The sequence below is a fragment of the Pseudorasbora parva genome, chromosome 10 (assembly GCF_024679245.1).
Source record: "Pseudorasbora parva isolate DD20220531a chromosome 10, ASM2467924v1, whole genome shotgun sequence".
Taxonomy (NCBI): Eukaryota; Metazoa; Chordata; class Actinopteri; order Cypriniformes; family Gobionidae; genus Pseudorasbora; species Pseudorasbora parva.
Window position 1 is genome coordinate 2,663,508 of NC_090181.1, and position 20,304 is coordinate 2,683,811.

The 20,304-nt window shown below is 40.4% G+C and overlaps 1 protein-coding gene and 1 long non-coding RNA gene across 2 annotated transcripts; both read left to right on the forward strand.

The window, feature by feature from the left end:
- Window positions 1–10,741: 10,741 nt before the first annotated feature.
- Window positions 10,742–15,301, forward strand: LOC137090494 (uncharacterized). Its single transcript, XR_010907872.1, has 6 exons — window positions 10,742–10,918; window positions 14,065–14,227; window positions 14,305–14,442; window positions 14,877–14,990; window positions 15,072–15,108; window positions 15,204–15,301. It is a non-coding gene; the product is annotated as an uncharacterized lncRNA (long non-coding RNA).
- An 88-nt stretch (window positions 15,302–15,389) lies between these two features.
- LOC137090495 (adhesion G-protein coupled receptor G6-like) lies at window positions 15,390–20,055 on the forward strand. The gene is made up of 5 exons (XM_067454456.1): window positions 15,390–15,499; window positions 15,620–15,885; window positions 15,967–16,057; window positions 18,822–19,105; window positions 19,321–20,055. The coding sequence occupies exons 1-5, from the start codon at window positions 15,456–15,458 to the stop codon at window positions 19,464–19,466; spliced, it is 831 nt and encodes a 276-aa protein (XP_067310557.1). The 5' UTR covers window positions 15,390–15,455; the 3' UTR covers window positions 19,467–20,055.
- Window positions 20,056–20,304: the final 249 nt, after the last annotated feature.

A 20,304-nucleotide genomic window follows, 5' to 3' on the forward strand; every position in this document is an offset into this window, starting at 1 on the left:
TGAAAATGAGCTGTGTTGTGTCCTTTCCATAACATATTGAAATCTGTGGTTATAGCGCCACTTAGCAGTCAAGAGTATTAATGCATTTCTCGCTGCGTGGGGCAAAAAAATGCATTCTGGTTGCAAACCATCTGTATAAGATTTTGTTTTTGATTCTTGTTTAAAACATTTTCTGTATGGGACTCTATTGCAAAATAAATATTGTCTAATAACTAAAAAACATGATGCTTTCCTTGGAATCTTGTTTCTACTAAATACATGAAATATTTTTGTATACCAACATTGTTCTCTGTGAACAAATTTGACTTGATAAACTACCTGAATAGGCAAATTAGCCCGGCCTCCACCCATTCGCACAAGCTCAGAAATACATCATGTACATAATTCAACTGCTAGCTCTGGGCGATATGGAGCAAAAAAATATCTTGATATATTTTGCTATATATCGTATATCGAGATATAGCAAAATATATCATCTCAGGAGAAATAACCCCCTAAAAACTACAGCAAAAACAAATGTGCCAAATACCACAAATTCTTTTTTTTATATAAGTGCAAAGAGGTAGTCAGTTCATGTAGGAACAAAGTGCCTGAGTTTTACATTTAAAAAAAAAAATCCCTGATTACATAAATATTAATAATTTAACTGTAAAAGAAAATACATATAGCCTTCTTTTCATTCATTTCATGCTTTCAAAAAAATGAATCAAAGACTTTTTACACTTAAAGTAAACAGTAAGCATTCTGCAGAAAGATGGGGGGGGCATGACTGAAATATAACTAAACTGATTTTGTCATAACACCACTTCCTGTTAAATTTGTATCAAAATTCAAACATTAGATGTTGCACTCTTTACTAAAGCGTGACTGAGCGCCTCACCATGAGGATCATGTACACATGAGCTGATATTCACTTCTTTTCCAGATACAGAACGAAATGTGAATGTCAGAAGGTAGGCTATATGATAGGCTTAGGTAGCACAACTTACAGAAGAGCACTGCGTCTCAGGACATCCGGGATGTCTCGTATTTCCCTCTTGGTTAAAACATGAAAAGACCTATTCATCATAATCCGTTGATAAAGCTGACAAAATAATAATAATAATAATAATAATAATAATAATGTGCAATAATTTTTAAATGTTTTCAAATAATATGCGATCGTTTTGACATTTTAAACGAAAACCATGCGATCAGTTAGACACAAATCATAAACTGACATGATTGCGACCGCGTCTCGCACCAATAGTGTCAATCACCTGACAGTGGGTGAAACTTGCGATTTGAACTATGATGAACATTAATTTCCCTATCTCGAGGGAACTTCGAGCTGCGTCGAAACGCTAGGGGATGCCTCTGCGTACCATGTCATGAAGCACTTGTGTAATCAGTCCAATAGCGGGACGATACGTCACGGGCGGGTGACGTCATCGACCAGGAAGCTATAAAGCACACCTGGACCAAACAGTCACTAGCTTCTGTGTCTTCACAAAGCGCTCTGTGTGATATTGTATGTCCATTTATTGTGTGTGTGTCAAAAAAAGAGAAAAGAGAATGTCTAGTCAGTTCAAGCGATGTGTTACTCTCTGCCCTCGTTACATCACGGGTGGAGATACACACGACCTGTGTGTAATGTGTTTGGGGCTTGAGCATGCCCAGTCAGCTCTCGAGGGGGTTGGCTGAGAGCATTGCGAGAGTCTCCCAATGCGAACACTGAGATCACGCCGGGCACTCTTCGAGGAGAGTGCTTTGGCTCGCAGTCCTCAGGGCTCGGGGTCCCGCTGTTGCCGAGGCGCAGCGAAGGCTCGCGTCCTGGGGATCGCAGTTAGATCTAGTGGCGGGGTTAGAGACGGGTGATCCCCTATCTCTGCCCTTACCCGCTGGATCTCAAGCCTCAGCCCGCGAGTTCGAAGCACGCTCTGCGGTTTCTTACGCTCGCGCTGAGGCACAAGATTAGCTGCAGCACTCCAGTTCCGAGGAACTGGATGTTGTAAGCATAAGTGAAACTGACGATTTACTTCCACCACTACACGCACAGGAGGAGCTTATGGAGGTTGTTACTCGCGCCGTTGCAAGATTAAGCTTAGACTGGCCGGCCAAGCAGTATGAAACACATAAACAACAAAGTAGGCTAGATGAGAGATTTCTACCCTCATATTCACAACCTCCTAGGCGGGGCTTGCCATTCTTCCCGGACCTCCACACCGAGGTGTCGAGGTCCTGGGCTAGACCAGCATCTGCCAGAGTTGTCAACCCGTCGACATCCGAATATTCAAATATAAACGGGTTGAAAGCTCACGGTTATGCGGCGATGCCGCGGGTGGAAGAGACGCGAGCTATCTCTCCCCCAGCATCGTCGCTGCAAGCCCCGCAGCTGCCCACCAAGCCCGTAAGAACGACATCAGCGCTGGTGGGCAGAGCTTACTCAGCAGCAGGGCAGGCGGCCGCCTGTTTACATACGGTGGCCGTCCTGCAAGCATATCAGGCTGATTTGTTGGGGGATATAAATGAGGAAACTAAAGAAGTGGGGTAAAAGACAATAGCTGAAATTAGACGGGCGGCAGATTTGTATCTTCGTGCCACCAGGGAGACGGCCAAAGACATTTATGGTTGAACCTCTCTGATATAAAAGAGAGGGATAAAAAAATTCCTAATGGACGCGCCCGTCTCGCCTTCTGGTCTGTTTGGTGATGCAGTAACAACGGTCGTCGACCGTTACCAAGAGGCCAGAAGGCAGGCTGCAGCTTTTCAGAAATTTCTCCCCCGAAAATCGTATCCCCCAGGGGCTGCCGGGCGGGGGCAGCCCCAGCCGAGTACGTCCTCCTCCGTAGCGCATCGAGCGCAGCAAAAACCGAGCGTGGCCGCTCGGGCCCCCCCGCAGAGAGAACGGGGGTCCGGGCGACGCGCTCAGCCGGGACCTTCCTGCGTTAGGACGGATCTGAGGACCGTCCTTATCGCTAGGAAGGCCTCGGCTAAGAAGTCCTGATGCCAAGAGCGCAGGGCTTCCGATGGCAGTCCCCTCCGGGAAAGTGCGGCTCGCCGAGGCGCCCGCTCTTTCCCTGTGCCATCAGGGGGCCAGTCTGCCAACCCTGCCACCATTGGTGCTTCAGGGCGCGGCGGTCCCCGGCGAACGCATGTCTCCTTGTCCGCCCGGAAACGTAGCGGCTTGGGGATGTTCGCGCCCTCTCGGGAGGGCCCCTGGGCGATCAGTTCGGTTGCTACCTGCCGGTTATCCGTTACAGGACACCGGGCTGACTACACAGGAAAATCCAGAGACCAGCCTCGAGAGGCTGGTTCCCTTAGTAGATTTTCTGGCAGCGTGGAAACTTCTGCCGAATGTCTCAGAATGGGTCCTGCGTACAATAGAAAAAGGGTACAGAATTCATTTCGGGTTACACCCGCCTGTGTTCAACGGGGTTACTGCCACGGTAGTAAGCCCCGAGCAGGCTCTGGTAATGGAACAAGAGGTACAGACTCTTCTGCGAAAAGAGGCTATAGAACGGGTCCCTCCCCACTGCAGAGAGTCGGGGTTTTACAGCCGGTACTTCATAGTTCCAAAGAATGATGGGGGGCTAAGGCCTATCTTAGATCTGCGTCATCTAAACAGAGCAGTAAAAAGATTAAAATTCAAAATGCTCACGATAAAACAAATCGTGATTTAAAAGATGTGTACTTCCACATCTCCATCCTTCCGCAGCACAGACAGTTCCTCAGGTTCGCTTTTGGGGGAAAAGCGTACCAATATCGAGTGCTGCCATTCGGTCTAGCTTTATCGCCCCGCACTTTCACGAAGTGCGTGGATGCAGCTCTGGCTCCGCTGCGACTCCAGGGCATCCGCGTGCTAAATTACATCGACGATTGGATAGTGTTAGCACAGTCGAAACAACTGGCGGTTCAGCATCGAGATGCTGTTCTCGCCCACATGAAGGTGTTGGGGCTAAGGTTGAACGAAAAGAAAAGTATGTTGGCACCACAGCAGAGCATTACTTTTCTGGGGGTAGTTTGGGACACGAGAACGATGTCGGCTCGGCTATCTCCGCCCAGGGTAAAAACGATCCTGAATACCGTCAATTAGATCAAGCTAGGCCAGTCACTCACTGTCAAACACTTTCAAAGAGTGTTGGATTTGATGGCAGCAGCGTCCAACGTGATACCTTTTGGCCTGCTGTACATGAGACCCTTACAGTGGTGGCTCAGGACCAAGGGGTTCTCCCCGAGGGGAAACCCTTTTCGCTTAATCAAGGTCACGCGGCGCTGCCTACGTGCCTTGGTGAAGTGAAAAGATCCTTGGTTCCTTTCCCAAGGTCCAGTTCTGGGGGCTCCTTGTCGTCGCGTAATGCTAACGACGGATGCCTCCCTAACTGGCTGGGGAGCGGTCATGAGTGGCCGCTCGGCCCAAGGTCTGTGGAGGGGCCATCAGCTCTCCTGGCACATAAACCAGCTGGAGCTGATGGCTGTGTTTCAAGCACTCAAACACTTCCTCCCAGACCTACGGGGCCGCCATGTGTTAGTTCGGTCAGACAACACTTCGGTGGTCTCGTATATAAATCACCAGGGGGGATTGAGATCGCGTCGGTTGTGGAAGCTCACGCATCACATGCTAATATGGGCCCACGGCAAGATGCTCTCGCTCAGGGAGATGTACATCCCGGGGGTCCTGAATGTAGCGGCAGACTCCCTGTCGAGGTAGGGAGTGGTGCCGGGGGAATGGAGGCTCCACCCCGAGGTGGTGGAGGAGCTGTGGATCCGCTTTGGGCGAGCCCAGGTGGATCTGTTTGCGTCTCGAGAGACGACACACTATCCAGCATTCTTTTCCCTCACACATCCGGCCCCGCTGGGGCTGGACGCAATGGTACAGACGTGGCCGAGGCTGCGTCTGTACACCTTTCCCCCTCTGCCGTTGCTCCCAGGAGTGCTGGAGAGAGTCCGCCGGGACGGGGTTCAGCTCTTATTGGTAGCCCCGTTCTGGCCGGGCCGAGTATGGCTCCCAGACATCATGTCTCTCCTAGAGGGTCCTCCCTGGGAAATCCCAGTCAGGAGGGATCTTCTTTCGCAGGCCGGGGGGGTCAGTACTGCACCCGCGCCCAGAACTGTGGAAACTGTGGGCTTGGCCCCTGAGGGGGCCCAGTTCATAAACACGGGTCTATCGACTGAGGTGATAGAGACCATGTTGCACTCCAGAGCACCATCCACAAGGAGACTTTACTCACTCAAATGGAGAGTTTTTGTCGCCTGGTGTACGCACCAGACTTTAGACCCTGTTAACTGCCCGGTCGGTTCAGTTCTCGAGTTCTTGCAAGAAAAATTCTCCGCAGGGTTATCCCCGTCGACTCTGAAAGTTTATGTGTCGGCGATATCTGCGTATCATAATCCATTAGATAACGCATCATTAGGGAGGCACCCGTGGGTCACGCGTTTTCTCCGTGGTACCTTGAGGCTCAGACCTGCGGCATGCTCGAGGGTGCCGACTTGGGACCTGGCCATAGTGCTGGAAGGCCTTATGTTGGCTCCCTTCGAGCCGTTAGAGGAAGTGTCAGAAAAGTTCCTCACACTAAAAACAGTGTTTCTCCTAGCGATTTCATCACTGAAAAGAGTAGGAGACCTACAGGCTCTATCAGTAGCACCTTCTTGCCTTGAGTTTGCACCAGGAATGGTGAAAGCATTTCTCTTCCCGAGGGAAGGATATGTTCCCAAGGTCCCGACCAACGTGCCGGGACCAGTAATGCTGCAGGCTTTCTGTCCGCCTCCGTTCACTAGTCAAGACCAAGAGAAGCTAAATCTGCTATGTCCGGTCAGGGCCCTAGACGCATATGTCCACAGAGCTGCCCTGTGGCGAAAGTCAGAACAGTTGTTCGTATGTTTTGGGTCCTCCAGTAAAAGAAATTCGGCTTCAAAGCAGACGCTTAGCAAGTGGATAGTCGAGGCTATTTCGCTCGCTTATAAGTCGGTCGGACATCCTTCACCTATGAGGGTCCGCGCCCACTCTACTAGGAGTATGGCTGCCTCTATGGCTCTTATTTCGGGAGTTTCACTGTCAGAGGTTTGTGATGCGGCTGGGTGGTCCTCTCCCCATACATTTGTGAGGTTTTACAATTTAGACGTAGCCTCTACTCCGGGGTCCCGGGTGTTTCTGGGTTAAATCACACATACATACATTTGGGACTCTGGCGGCGTGGGTATTGAGTTCCCCTAGCGTTTCGACGCAGCTCGAAGTTCCCTCGAGATAGGGAACGTCTCAGGTTACGTATGTAACCATGGTTCCCTGAGAGGGAACGAGACGCTGCGTCGCGATGCCATACTCCCGGCATGCCTGTGATCGATTTGTACGACTTTTTCTAGAAGCTAGTGACTGTTTGGTCCAGGTGTGCTTTATAGCTTCCTGGTCGATGACGTCACCCGCCCGTGACGTATCGTCCCGCTATTGGACTGATTACACAAGTGCTTCATGACATGGTACGCAAAGGCGTCCCCTAGCGTTTCGACGCAGCGTCTCGTTCCCTCTCAGGGAACCATGGTTACATACGTAACCTGAGACGATTTCTTTATGGATTTTAGCAAGCAGTTGCAGTGTTAAAAGGAAAATCATGGTCTCTAAACTGAGTCTTCAACAACGCGCGCGCTTGTCAACATGATAACATCCTCACCTGGCTGCAAACGCCGCCGTGTTCAATGAGACGACACGTGAGGGGAGGGGGAACTAAAGCAACGAGGCGGGAGGCGCACGAGCACAGCACAGAGAAGGCAAAACAAGCAAAGTGGCGGAATCAGAATTAAATATAAACAATATCCAAAATCATATAAAAAATATGTCCAAATCCATATTGAGTTTAAAAAATATCTCGATATATTTTAAATAGAGATATCGCCCACCCCTATCACCTGCTATATTACTAAATCTACCAGATTTTTTATATCAACAGAAGAATATAAGGGATAACCTGTTTCTCTTGAGACTCCCTGCTTTAGAGAATAGTTAATGATATGCTAAAGTCCGCCTACACATTGACATGATTGGATACATGGTATTTTTTGACATCTGAGGAATGATTTCAAACTGTGTTTTTGATACCGTTTTTGATTCACTTCAGGTTTAAAGAGAAAATACTTAGATTTAACTGTGGCATTCAGTAAATAAACACTGAACTTAACACAGTTAAATCCTAAACATGATTTTCCTGTATGCAAATGAAGCGCATGTCAGTGTTTCAGCGGCTCTGAGTTACGGATATTAACCATACGGCTTCATATGTGAACGGAGGAAACTCTCTCTCCTCTTGGACTGTGGACTTTCATCTCAAGAATGTAAGAAAATGCTTTAAGATTTATTACTAATATTTGTAGAAAAGGAAATTCAACTCGTGTCTCAATCAGGATGTCTTTGGGAATTATGTCTCGGCAAAAGCAGAATTTGCTGTGGCTGATGATCGTCTGTTGTGCTTCAGGCCAGATAAGTATGTTGCTTTCAGTGGTGGGCATTTTTACTTTTTTACTGTACTTAAAGTCCCTGTGGTGAAAATCAAGTTTTTTTTAATGTTTATATGTAAATTTTCTTTTATTAATATGCTTTACGACAAATGTGCAAATTCATAAGTCAACACCATTGCTGATTATTTTCTCTTTAAAGCTGAAGTGAATCAAAAACAGTATCAAAAACACAGTTTGAAATCGTTTCTCAGATGTCAAAAAATACCTTGTATCCAATCATGTCAATGTGTGGGCGGACTTCAGCATATCATTAACTATTCTCTAAAGCAGGGAGTCTCAAGAGAAGCAGGTTATCCTCTATATTCTTCTGTTGATATAAAAAATCAGGTAGATTTATTAATATAGCAGGTAAATTATGTACATAATGTATTTCTGAGCTTGTGAGAGTGGGTGGGGCAGGGCTAATTTGCATATTCATGAATTCACGTATACTAAATAAGGAAAATAAACCTAAGGGGAAATGCACTAGGAAATAAACTTTTAAATATGTACTTTTGGTGATCAAAGACGAGTTTTAAGGGATAAAATGATTAACTTCGGGGGACTATAAGTATCTGTACTTTATTAAATATTTTTTATTATGCACTTTAAAAAAATGTTGGTTTAACTTTAAAAAAAGTAAGTAACCTTGTTGCCTTAAAATATATTGAAATAAAAAATTTGAGTTGATACAATGAAGGTAATTTGTTTAATAAATAGAAACTCAAAATATTATTGTATCTGAACCACATAAAAAATTTGATAAATCATAAATAGCACAATTTGGCTGCGTCATCACACACACACACACACACACGCACAAAAAACACAATTACCCAATACACTTTTAATAATACAAAATCTTTTAATATTTTAATAAAGGTTGTCGAGTCTCCTAAAAATGTCATTGTGTTAACTAAAAAAATGTATTTCAATAAACTCAATTTTATTGAAAGCAGATAACTTATTTTAAAAATATTTTTTTACAGTGTGGGAAACTTATACTTCACTACATTTAAAAGACTTAAATCATACTATTTTAAAACATTTGACAACAGAAGATCCCTGAGCTTGAATGTGCTTAACAAAACTGATGTTATTAATACTGAATTTTAGTGTATTACAAAAATTATATTTAAAATTATATTTAAATCACAGTTGTCAGTTCTGCTGTAAAAGGACAAGTTTTTTAAACCCACGGTATGAAATGCTTTAAAGTGAACATATTTGTGTATTACCCTCTGAACAGGGAAGGTTTTAGGTAAAAACTGAACATAACATTAAAAGGCCGCAAATTAATTCCTTTTGATGTTATGACGTTACTCTGTGCGTTCGCTCAGCGGCTGCTGTGACACTTACTCACACTGCTAAGAGGAAAGCGCTTCTGCCAAATAAAACCAGAAACCTAGAGTAATGCAGAAATGAAGCAATTGACAGGCGACTCCCTCCATGGGTTCTTTGGGTAAAAAAAGCAATTTTCTCACAATTTATAAATGGTAAATGGACTGCATTTATATAGCGCTTTTAACAGACCCATGGCCATCCAAAGCGCTTTACATCTTGCCTCACATTCACCCATTCACTCTCTCTCATTCACACACCGACGGTAGTAACAAATAGTTGGAAACCTTTACGGTATTGTAAGAACTTAACTGAAAAAACACTGGCCTGGTGTTTTTTTTGTGTGGATATTTTACTGCAAAAATCCTACATGGTGCACCTTTAAACTCAAGAAAAAATGTTTTACCAAACCCGACTAAAAATAACATAAAAAAAAATATGACAACATTTTAACATCTAAATTAGACTTTTATATAATGTTGTACATTGTTACATGATGTCTTTATGCTGCCTGCTCACAACAACTAAATATATGCACACTTAGTGTCTGAACCACATATTATTGCATTTAATATATATATATATATATATATATATATATATATATATATATATATATATATATTATATATATATATTATATATATTAAATGTAAATGAAAAGCGGCAGAGTGGTGTTTTATGACAACCAAAAGTCTACTAAAAATGTCCCAAGCTAACAGAACAAAACATTAACGTAACAATTAAAGTGCTTATTGAAATGAAAGTCACTTTTACCATATTTCTCAAACTGTATGGTTACTAAATTGCAACATGAGATTACATAATCTATTGATCAAAGTTTAGGCTAATCAAGGTTTTATGCAGAAAAAGGATTGCATCCTCAGCTGTGGATGGCTTTAAGGCTGTCCTGCTGCTGCTGCGGATGCCGCTGGCAATATGCTCGCATGTGTTGTGCATTGTCACATCGACATAAACAAATTTCCGCACGCAGGAAGACGGATGTTAGAGTAATATTTTACATTTATTTTAATCACAAAAACAAACCTTTGCATTAAGTTAAACAGGCCCATTGGCTACTAACATAAGCCATTTTAAATTTAAAAGATTCAATGCCTTATTCAAGACCGAGCCCGACCCGAACGTCATTTCTAAATATCTGTCCAAACCCGCTTCATTTATGTGCGCATCCAATTCGCTTAATTCGCACGAATGGACTCAATACGTTCACGCATCCAGTTAGAAGTGATAGACACGAATTTCATGCTCAATTGGTGTGCATGCAGCATAATAATTGTATGGAACATATGTTGTATACAATTGTTATTAATTTTTGTTATATTAAGATACTGCCCCAGAGTCAACTCAAAAGACTCAAAGTGAAGGTCTAGCATGTGCCATTTTCTCTTTTAATTGGAAATTTGTAACAACTATAATAATTTATATGATAATCTATATGAACAAACACCCCCTGCTAGTGCTCCTTTGTTTTGGTTGGGCCACTGCCTCTCAAAATGTCTGTGCACGGCCCTGAATTTAATAATTATGTTAAATTATGTGTCATGGTTTCTTAAGATGATTTGGAAATCCCTCCTGTTGATTCCGAAGAGCTATGTACAGATGCTATATATGACAATGATATATGCAACGGTAAGTCTCTGTCTTGAGATTTATAAACTACTTTTCAGTTTCACACAATTCAAAATATGATTTTCAAAATCAGTTAATAGTCCATTTTTATGTCTTTGATACTTTGATGGAAACTGAAGAACAAGCATCTAAATATTTTAATGCTGAAGTTGTTTAATGCTTTAGTGTTTATAGATTTATAAATAAGCAACACCTGATATATGAATTCACTTAAATCTTTGAGATTCAATTACTGCGCATTTAAATTAAATTCATCTCTAATTTATTTCTGTGTTGAAGTGGAAAAGAGCAGAACATACATTCTGCTTTTAGACAACGATGAATGGATATGTGTGACCTGCAATAACAATCAAAACAGTCCTTCTTCTGAAGGGAATGATCCTAAACCACATAAGAAAATATACAATATACCGGAAGATTATTTAGAAGACGAGGATGGAAATGTTGATTTCTCAAAAGCATCGTAAGTATGTGGATGCCAGTGAATTCAAGCACTGGCGTAGGAACCGGGGGGGACGGGGGGGACGTGTCCCCCTCAATATTGGAAAATGCTGCATGTGTCCCACCCAAAAATTAGCCTATACGCAGGGACAAAAACTGTAACATTTGGAACTTTTATTTTGAAAGCGCAACAAAGAAGATATTCGGTTTTGCCAGTCAAACCCAGAGTGATTTCATGCTATGTTTGAATAATCACCATTCGCAAATCACCAGCTTCATAACGCACGCGCGTTGCTACGGTTACGCGCCTGGCCCGAAGTTAACTTCTAGTGTTTGTTTATCGGTCTGGCTGTAGATAGTATGGAGCACTACTCAGTAGAAAAACACATTTTTGACATACTATTCTTGGATAACATGATATATTAACAATCAAGCAGAGAGCACATGACAGGGCAACAACAAAAAAAGAGTGTGCGACTGACCAAGCCTTGAATGCTTCATAAATATCTAGTCTGGCTGCATATGACATTGGCGTCTACTGTAATAGCTGTATGTCTAATGTGATTTACTTGTTATTTATTTGCTTGTAATCAGAAATAATCTACTGTAGAGGTAACTTATTGTGGCTGCGTTTACACTTGGCATTATGCGATCACCGTGATGCGATCAAGCAGATCACTTTACATTTGTTCACGTCAAGTGGAAGCCATCTGGAGTAACTGATCGGAAAAATTAATGGCAGTGCATAGAGCACGGGATTTTTGTGATGCATTAGCATTCATATACAATCAATCTCAAATAGGGCACTTAATCTACAAGTTTAAGTTTCCCAACTTCAATCTTATATGAAACAAAGAAACGTGTTATTCCAATGCATTGTATAATTGAAAGGCGAGTACGCACGCATTTGGCTACTGTACAGAAATCGGCTTTACAAAGTCAAAGGGTTAGTTCACACAAAAATTTCAACTCGGTCATTATTACTCACCCTCATGTCGTTCCAAACCCATAAGACCCTCGGTCATCTTCGGACACAATTTTAAGATATTTACTGTTTTGGATCGACATGATCGAGGGTGAGATAATGACAGGATTTTCAGTTTTGGGTGAACTACCTTTTAAGGAAGACGTTTCCCCACTCTATATTGAAGACAGAAATGGGAGCAGGGGCGTAACTATAGACAGTGCAGGCAGCGCACACGGGCCCATGCCCACATTGCAAACGTGCCGCAGGCGACAAAGTGACTCCGCAGAATATTGTGACACTCACATTTCAAATGAAAAGCACTGGTTTCAGATTTCACACGGCTGTCGCGCTCTACCGTCACGCTTAAGATAGGCTACTGACCCCCTTTTTCAGCATGTGAGCGGAGCACAGTTGCGTGACGCTCCGCTAGATATTCCGCTCTCTGCCAGTGAGCTCCACAATTCACTATAAAATGTGAATTATTTGATTTAAATCTAGCGATTTTTAAGCTTTCTTTAGACGTGTGTTTCATGTTTATGTCATGTATTCACTGAGTTTCAGATTCTCGCAGATAGAAAGCGCACCTTTTTTATTTATTTTACTAAAGCATAAAGTTTTGTTGTTATGTGAGTGTACACAAATAAAAGTAGACAATTAATAGTTTATAATTATGTCTCACATTTATCTGTATGGCCAAAAAGTACGGAGTATTGCGAGTTATAGGCTATCCCTCGTCATGACTCGTGATGGGGAAAAAAACATCAGAACTCGCCGGTGCGTTCTTCAGCCAGAGGGTTAAAGAAACCGTAGCCTATTTAGTTTCATATTTATGTTTAAATAATAGCCCATAATGTAATTTATGATTATTATTATTATTATTATTATTAATTATTTTAATTAGGGATGCATCAAATATTCGGCCGAAAATGGACCATGTGCATTCACGGTGCATTCTTGGCCGAAAGACTTTCATCACCGAAACAATACGTCCGAAATGTGATGACGCAAACAGAAACCGCGACCTGCGTGCTGGTCTAAAGATGTGGTTCATCTCACATCTGATGACGCATCTATGGGTTGTAACTTGAAAATAATACTTTGTTTATGTTTCTCTTGATGGATACACGCACTGGCTCCTCAGTGATACACTAACACCAGCGATTATAAAAGAAAAACGTGGGCAAAACGGTCTCTCTTTATAAACTTTGTTCAATGCATGCGAGTGCTGCCTTAGGTTCGAATATGGACAGTCATTTTCACCATCATCCACCCGTGTGTAGTGCCAGAAGACGCGAATGAGAACATCTGTCTCTGTGCACTCATCCGAAAGCGCGCAGTCTCACAGCGCGCAAATATAGAGTTCTCTTTCAAGTCTTGCGTTTGAACGGACAAACTCACAAAAAAAGTAGCCTATGTCAACATGTCCATCTTGATGAGTCTTTAGTAATATTGTTATCTACTTTTTTGGCCTTCAGAACATCTTAAAATGCACATATGTAGATCCTAGAAATCTAAATTTTCTCGGGGGAGCATGCCCCCGAACCCCCCTAAATAACTCACATTTCGAATCTTAGTGATTATAAAAGTGTCTTTTTTTTACCATTAAGGAATGTAGGCCCTACGGTGACACAGAATAAGCCATTAATATTTGATTTTTAAATAAAAATAAACAACCGATATCCTGATATAGAAATGAAACCTAAACCTTAAGTGTTACATGCTAGGTTAGGGGGGGGGCCTACTGCGACTGTACTGGGGCCCATCATTAGTTACGCCACTGAATGGGAGATTATTTATAATAACAACAACAAAATTTTTAAAGGATATTTCTACTGTTGTATTTTTGTATTTTTGGGGGGTTACGAATCAAATATTTGCCTTTTAAAGTGCTACTTTCCTTTCTGCCTGCAATTACAGGAGGGGTTTGTACACTTTTATGTTTCCCAACTTCAATATTTGTGTAATAATAAACAGATGATTTAAACAGATGATAAACTGATGATTTTGTTTATTTATTTGCTGTTTGTAATTCTATACATTTTGTACCACGTCACTATAGGCTATACTGTTACTATTATGTTGGTGGGATGGACGTTGATTCATAGCGGCGAAAATGTCCCCCCCAATGTCAAAGTCGCTCCTACGCCCCTGAATTCAAGTAACAATTACAGAACTCAAAAGTGATTAAACTGGTTTTACAGAGACGTCTTGGATGATTTGGATACTCTAATGGAGGAGATGGAAGAAAACAAAACAATGGATGCAGGGCTTGTCATAGGGAACGCTACTGGTTTTGTCCAAATACAAGCCAATAACACAGAAACCAAAGACACATGCTACTCTTCAAATCAGAACATTATCAATGTAAGGCCTGAAAACATTACAATGTCCTCCTGGGCAAGGATGCTTCATTAATCAAATGTCAATTCTCCTTTACACAGGTTGTTGATTGTAAAAGTATCCTGAGAAGAAACTTTTCCTGGTCTGTAAAGATTTCCAAGGAGGCCTTTAATAAATCTCGTTTGGAAAACGGAAATGCGTTTCTTGGAGTTCTACGGTTCAATAATATGGGAAACAATGTACTTGTAATTAAAAAAATAAATAAAAATAAATAAATAAAATAAAATAAATATAAATTATTATAAAATATATATATATATTTGGGGAAATATCACTTAAACATTCCTTAAAATGCTCAAACTAATATATATATATATATATATATATATATATATATATATATATATATATATATATATATATATATATATATATATATATATATATATATATATATATATATATATATATATATATATATATTAGTTTGAGCATTTTAAGGAATGTTTAAATGATATTTCACCAAAACATCAAACATTATACTTCTAAAAATTGTATGTTTGTGTTCCAGTGAAAATATAACCAACTATTATTTTAACTATTCTTTTAAAAAAAAGCTTCTTGATCGATTGAATACTTTTGTGTTTGATTTGCTTTATGTTTTCTGATTTAGAATCAAACTAAAAATTGGACTGTTTTGAACAATGAGGTTTATGGAATAACGATGGCCGCCAACATCTCCAATCTTACCAACAATATTGAAATGTTCTTTAAAAAGACATCTTTGGTAATGAAGTTTTATATATATTTAATAATATATTGGCCAGACACTGTAAAAGCTAAATATCATTCAAACATATTCTTACAGGTCGGTAAAGCGTCCTGCAGATCTTGGGATGGAAAAGGTAAATTCAGTAATGGATTTTTTGATCAGTTCCCATAAACAAACCCAATGTATTTTATATAATTAATTTCAATCTTTGTGCTCTATTCATCAAAGGAAACCTTACATGGACAACGTCAGGCTGTGAGACCACAATAACAAATAAAAACATAAAGTGCTCGTGTTCACATCTGACATTCTTTGCAGTGCTGATGGTGAGAAGCTTCTCAGAGTTTCATTTAAAAATCGCATTAATTAAGAGTCTATTTCATATTTATCTCTCTGATCTCTCAGTCTCTGCCAGATAACAGCACAGCGCCGTATGTGGCACCACTGAGCTTCATCTCTTCCATCGGCTGCGGCATCTCCATGTTTTTTATGACCATCGCTCTGTTCATGCATTTCCTGTTACGGTAGAGTATATTAAAAATATAACATTTACTGTAAGCTTTGACCGATCGCTTTCGACCAAAAGCGTCTGCTTAGTGCATAAATGCATGTTTCAAATACAGGCTGTGCTTATATTTGAACAGGAAAGCCAAATCAAACCAGGCCACAAAGATCTTGATGAACATGTTTGTGGCTTTGTTTCTCCTGAATTTATCCTTTTTGTCAAACGAGAGCGTGGCCAACACGAATGTCAAGGCTGCGTGTGTCTTCATAGCGCTGCTCATGCATTACTCCATGCTGACTACATTCACCTGGTTCTTCATTCAAGCTCTTCATATGTACTTATGGCTCATCAGACAGAACGTCGCCATCACAAACTACATGAGGAATATCACCGTGTTCAGCTGGAGTGAGTTTTATAGAGAAACCACCTGTTATAGTCAGACTGTTAACTATAATAACCCTGATCTCATGTTATTCCTGTTTTCAGTGTTTCCAGCTATAATAGCCGGAGGTGTTGCTGCATCAAAAGGATATAAAGCAGTGATTATCAACAAAACGTCTGGAAAAAACACACGAATGTAAGTTGTTCTGATGTCACAGAATCACTGAAACTTGAAGTTCTGTAAACTCGTGATATGTACAGTAAGGTCTGAAGTAGGGCTGCAACAAACGATTTTAGTAATTGATTAGTTGGTCGATTCTTTTTCAATTAATCGGATAAAATGCCCATTTTCATTTTATTGACAGAACACACTATAGCCCCTTTCACACTGCACGTCGGACCCGCAATATTCCCAGAACATTGCCGGGTTGCCTTCTGTGTGAAAGCAACCACGTCCTGGCATTGATTACCGAATTCGACCCGGGTCGGGGACCTAGTAATATTGCGGTATTCGACCCGGGACGAGCGCTGTGTGAACAAAAGCCGAAACTACCTTTACATAAGTTAGCCATGGTTTTACAACAAACAACAACAAAAATGTATAAATTAAAACAACGGTTATTGTAACCCTGGTAACCATGAAATAACCATAGTTTTGCTTCAAATCCATAGTTTAACTATATGTTATTTGTGTGGTTATACAAATGGTAATCAATACGCCAAAAAAACATGGTTTTATTATCTAATAGAATCATGGTTAATTTTTGTAAGTGTATTTTTGTTATGTAACAAAGGTAATAAGCAAAAGGAGTTTAAATCCATACAAATAAATGAATTCCATTGTTTTTAAAATAATATTGAAGAAAAACAAAAACAAAAATTGTCATATTTATATTCACTTACAAGCTGTTATACTATAGTCATAAAACACTTGAATTTTATGTTGACCTTTTAACCCTACATTTAGCGTCCTACAGCAGATATTTCTGCTAAATGAATGTTTTTGCGCTGAATATTAATTGTCTCTCTCGACGGCGTTCTGTCTGTTTGACGCGCAGGCACTCGTTCAGTGAAGTTTAACACAGACTGTCAGGACACGCTTCAATGCAAAAGGGAAATACTCATGTGAATTAGTAGCATTTACAGCAGTGGCGGCTACTGGTCTGTCAGAGAGGGGAAGCTCATTTTCAGCCTACATCATAAAATTGTCTATTTATTTAAAAGTAAATTCTGCCCTACGTTCCTTTTCAAAAAAATGGTCTGTGACCCTGTCATACCAACTAGGAGTCTTTTCAAGTGACTTGACCAGTGTCCTCTCAATGGCCAGCAGAACTATAAAAAAATATTAAACTCTGTAAAACTGAAACAAGGAATGTGGTGTATAATTGTGTGAAATGTATGATGAAAATCAAGCAATTTCGCCAAGCAAATATCAAAGAAATAGATTGCAGCAGTTTTTATTTCGACTGAACTTGAGAAATCCGCGATGGGACTGAGCGCGAATAGCTTCAGTGATTCCTTATAGTACAGAAACGCTGTCAGTCAAAAGGAGATGCAGTCTCTCGACAGACCCTCCAATCACCACGCAGAAGCTCAGAGTCCGGCCCAGCCCACTCCCCATTCACCCCCAGAGACGCCTAGTGTCCCTGGGTGGGACATAATCGCAGTGTTTATCCAATGACCGTCTAGTTTCGAAGCGCTGAAAAAAAAACGTTCAAAGCAGCCCGACTGAAGTCAATGGACGCTGGGCTTCAATAGGGAAATGCTGTGACGCTACGGGAATGTATGAGAAGGAAATCGAGTCAGCCGACCTGCTATATGTAACTGATTCTGAATGAATTCGTCTTTGAGATGATTTCTAGAATGAATTATGTTGTTTTGTAACGCATTTTTAGTCAATAAAATGCTAATACAATAGTACAGATTTGACTATTAATTTTGTGATATTATAAGGGAAGCCGAGCTTCCCTTGCAGTCTTAAAGAAATCGCCACTGATTTACAGATATAACTACTGTTCTCTATATAGATCAAGTGGATATAACCTGTAAAATGAAAGTTTTGTGCGGAGGATGCAGACGCACGCACACCTGTTGAAGTGAATTACAGGGTGTGTATAAAGCTAATGCATTTGCTTAAAGCTTAAAATAAACAACCGTTTTGGGCACTTGGATCATGTGTCTTTCCTGCATCAGCTCACTCTGTTTCTACTCCACTATTTCTAGATGCATTTTGTCCATAGAAATGCGTTTAGTGCTGTAATTTGGCACGACTGGTGAAAGCTAATCCTGCACAGAGAGCAGACCCGACTAATACATGATTAAAATTATCGATGATTTTCATTATCGTGTATTATTGATTTTATCGACTGGTTGTTGCATCGCTAATCTGAAGAGACGATGGGAAATCTTACAGGAGAGAAGCTAGTCAGTTGAGTTTGAGTTTTTGGCAAAAACGTTTACAGTGCTTTAGTATTATCTTTCAATGCATACGATACTTTCTGAGCATGAATTAGAACTAAAAATGACCTTCATTACAAGATGATTAGTTAAAACACTTCAACATGCACCTGCAGACTATTTTTCCAGTCATGACGTTTTGTCTTTGAGAATATATTTTAAAACCTCGTTCTTGTGAGCTAACCATCTCGTCACACCCTTGATATAAAATAATATGTTTCACAACACTAGCATTATGCAAATTATTTACACACCTATGTAGGTTCAGCAGGAAGAGAGACTGGAATTACTGAACCAACGACTTGTTTCAGGTACTTCAGAAAAGCTTTATTACACACAAGATGACCGTATAGTCTAGACCGTAATCCTGAAGACCTTGATTAGTTTCAGGCATTTGATTTGACGGACGTCCATGAAAACCTCCTGATGGATGGCCAAAGTATACTTTGGGCTTAAGTGTCCTCTGATTGTCTAAATTGTATCTCGTTCTCTACTAATTATAGGTGTTGGATTACAGATCCTTTTATTCACTACATAGTGAACATTGGTTACTATGCCTTCGTCTTCATCTTCACGACTGGAATCTTCTTAATGATCGCCACTAAGATTGTCCAAGCCCAACAAATAAAAGTGTCTGATGGCAGGAGAAATAAATTCGGAAAGCAGGTCTTGACGGTATTGAGTTTGTTCCTGCTCTTCGGCCTGACGTGGGCTGTGGCGTTCTTCAGTCATGGGCCGATGCTCATTCCCTCATATTACATCTTCACTGTGTTGAACTCGTTCCAGGGTGAGAAACAATCATATTCATCATTACACTTGGTTTAGAAGAATGCTTATATTTTACCAGCAGATTTCAGCTAATTATTTGAATTTTACATATAAGGGTTTATAATGAGAGTTTGATTACAGTTTAAAATTCATGCCAACAACTTTAAATCTATGAAATGTATTTGAGGAAGCAGAAATAATAGAAATAATTTTCCTGGGGATTTTTTTCTTCAGGGTTTTTCCTCTTCCTGTATTACTACAACATTCACAAAGAGATAGAAGGCCATTTCTCCAATGATCCAGAAAAGTCCTGTTCAACCTCAACCATCGTTAAATCCAAAATTAATGCTGTGGAAAATGTTAATAATTTTCCTAATTAAGACAGAAACCCAAGTTGTCTCTCAGCTGATATGTCAACAGGAGAAGGTTAGAATACTAGTTGTGGTTAATGTGCTGTACAGTTTAATATGTGTTTATAATAATCTGCTGTACGGTGAGGTGATAACTCATAATGGGATCATACATTTTCAAAATATTTTAAACAAGTTAATTTAACACGTAGATGAACATTGTCACTAGAAACTACTTTACAAAGCGTATATTTTCTTGTATCTGTAAGTTCAGGGTAACTGTAACCCTTGTTATAAAATATATAGTTTGACTATTGAATGTTTAAATTGCGCAAAGAACATTTCATGTAGGATATTAGTTGTAAAGATGTCAAGTTAAAAGGATAATTATGATCATTTTTTATCTTGCCCAAATAATGACATGAATTTGTGCATTATATGAAATAGTTTGATTTAGTCTTTCTACATACATATAAATGTATCAATGCTAAGCTATTATATATGCATCTTATTACAGGTTTGTTAGGTGTATTTGATATGTTTTTATGATAGAGTGACAGAGGTTTGTGTAACACTAGAGGGCGCTGTGAGATTGTGCAGTGTAACTCATCATTGAGTCTGAGGCTAAAGTTGGAGATGTGAATTATTGAGATTATTGAACACAGACTCAGTGCGACGTAATTGCAATTACAACCTGATATTGACTCAATGCTTGTGATTCTGTGACTAATAAACTTCCTCTATCCAGTTGAATGAGTTGAGCATTTCACCTGTTAACTTCTGTTTCACCTGTTGTAATGTTGTGGATGTTTTTATGTTCACTTAAGAACACAAATAACTCGTCAAGGTTTTATGACACATCCCATTA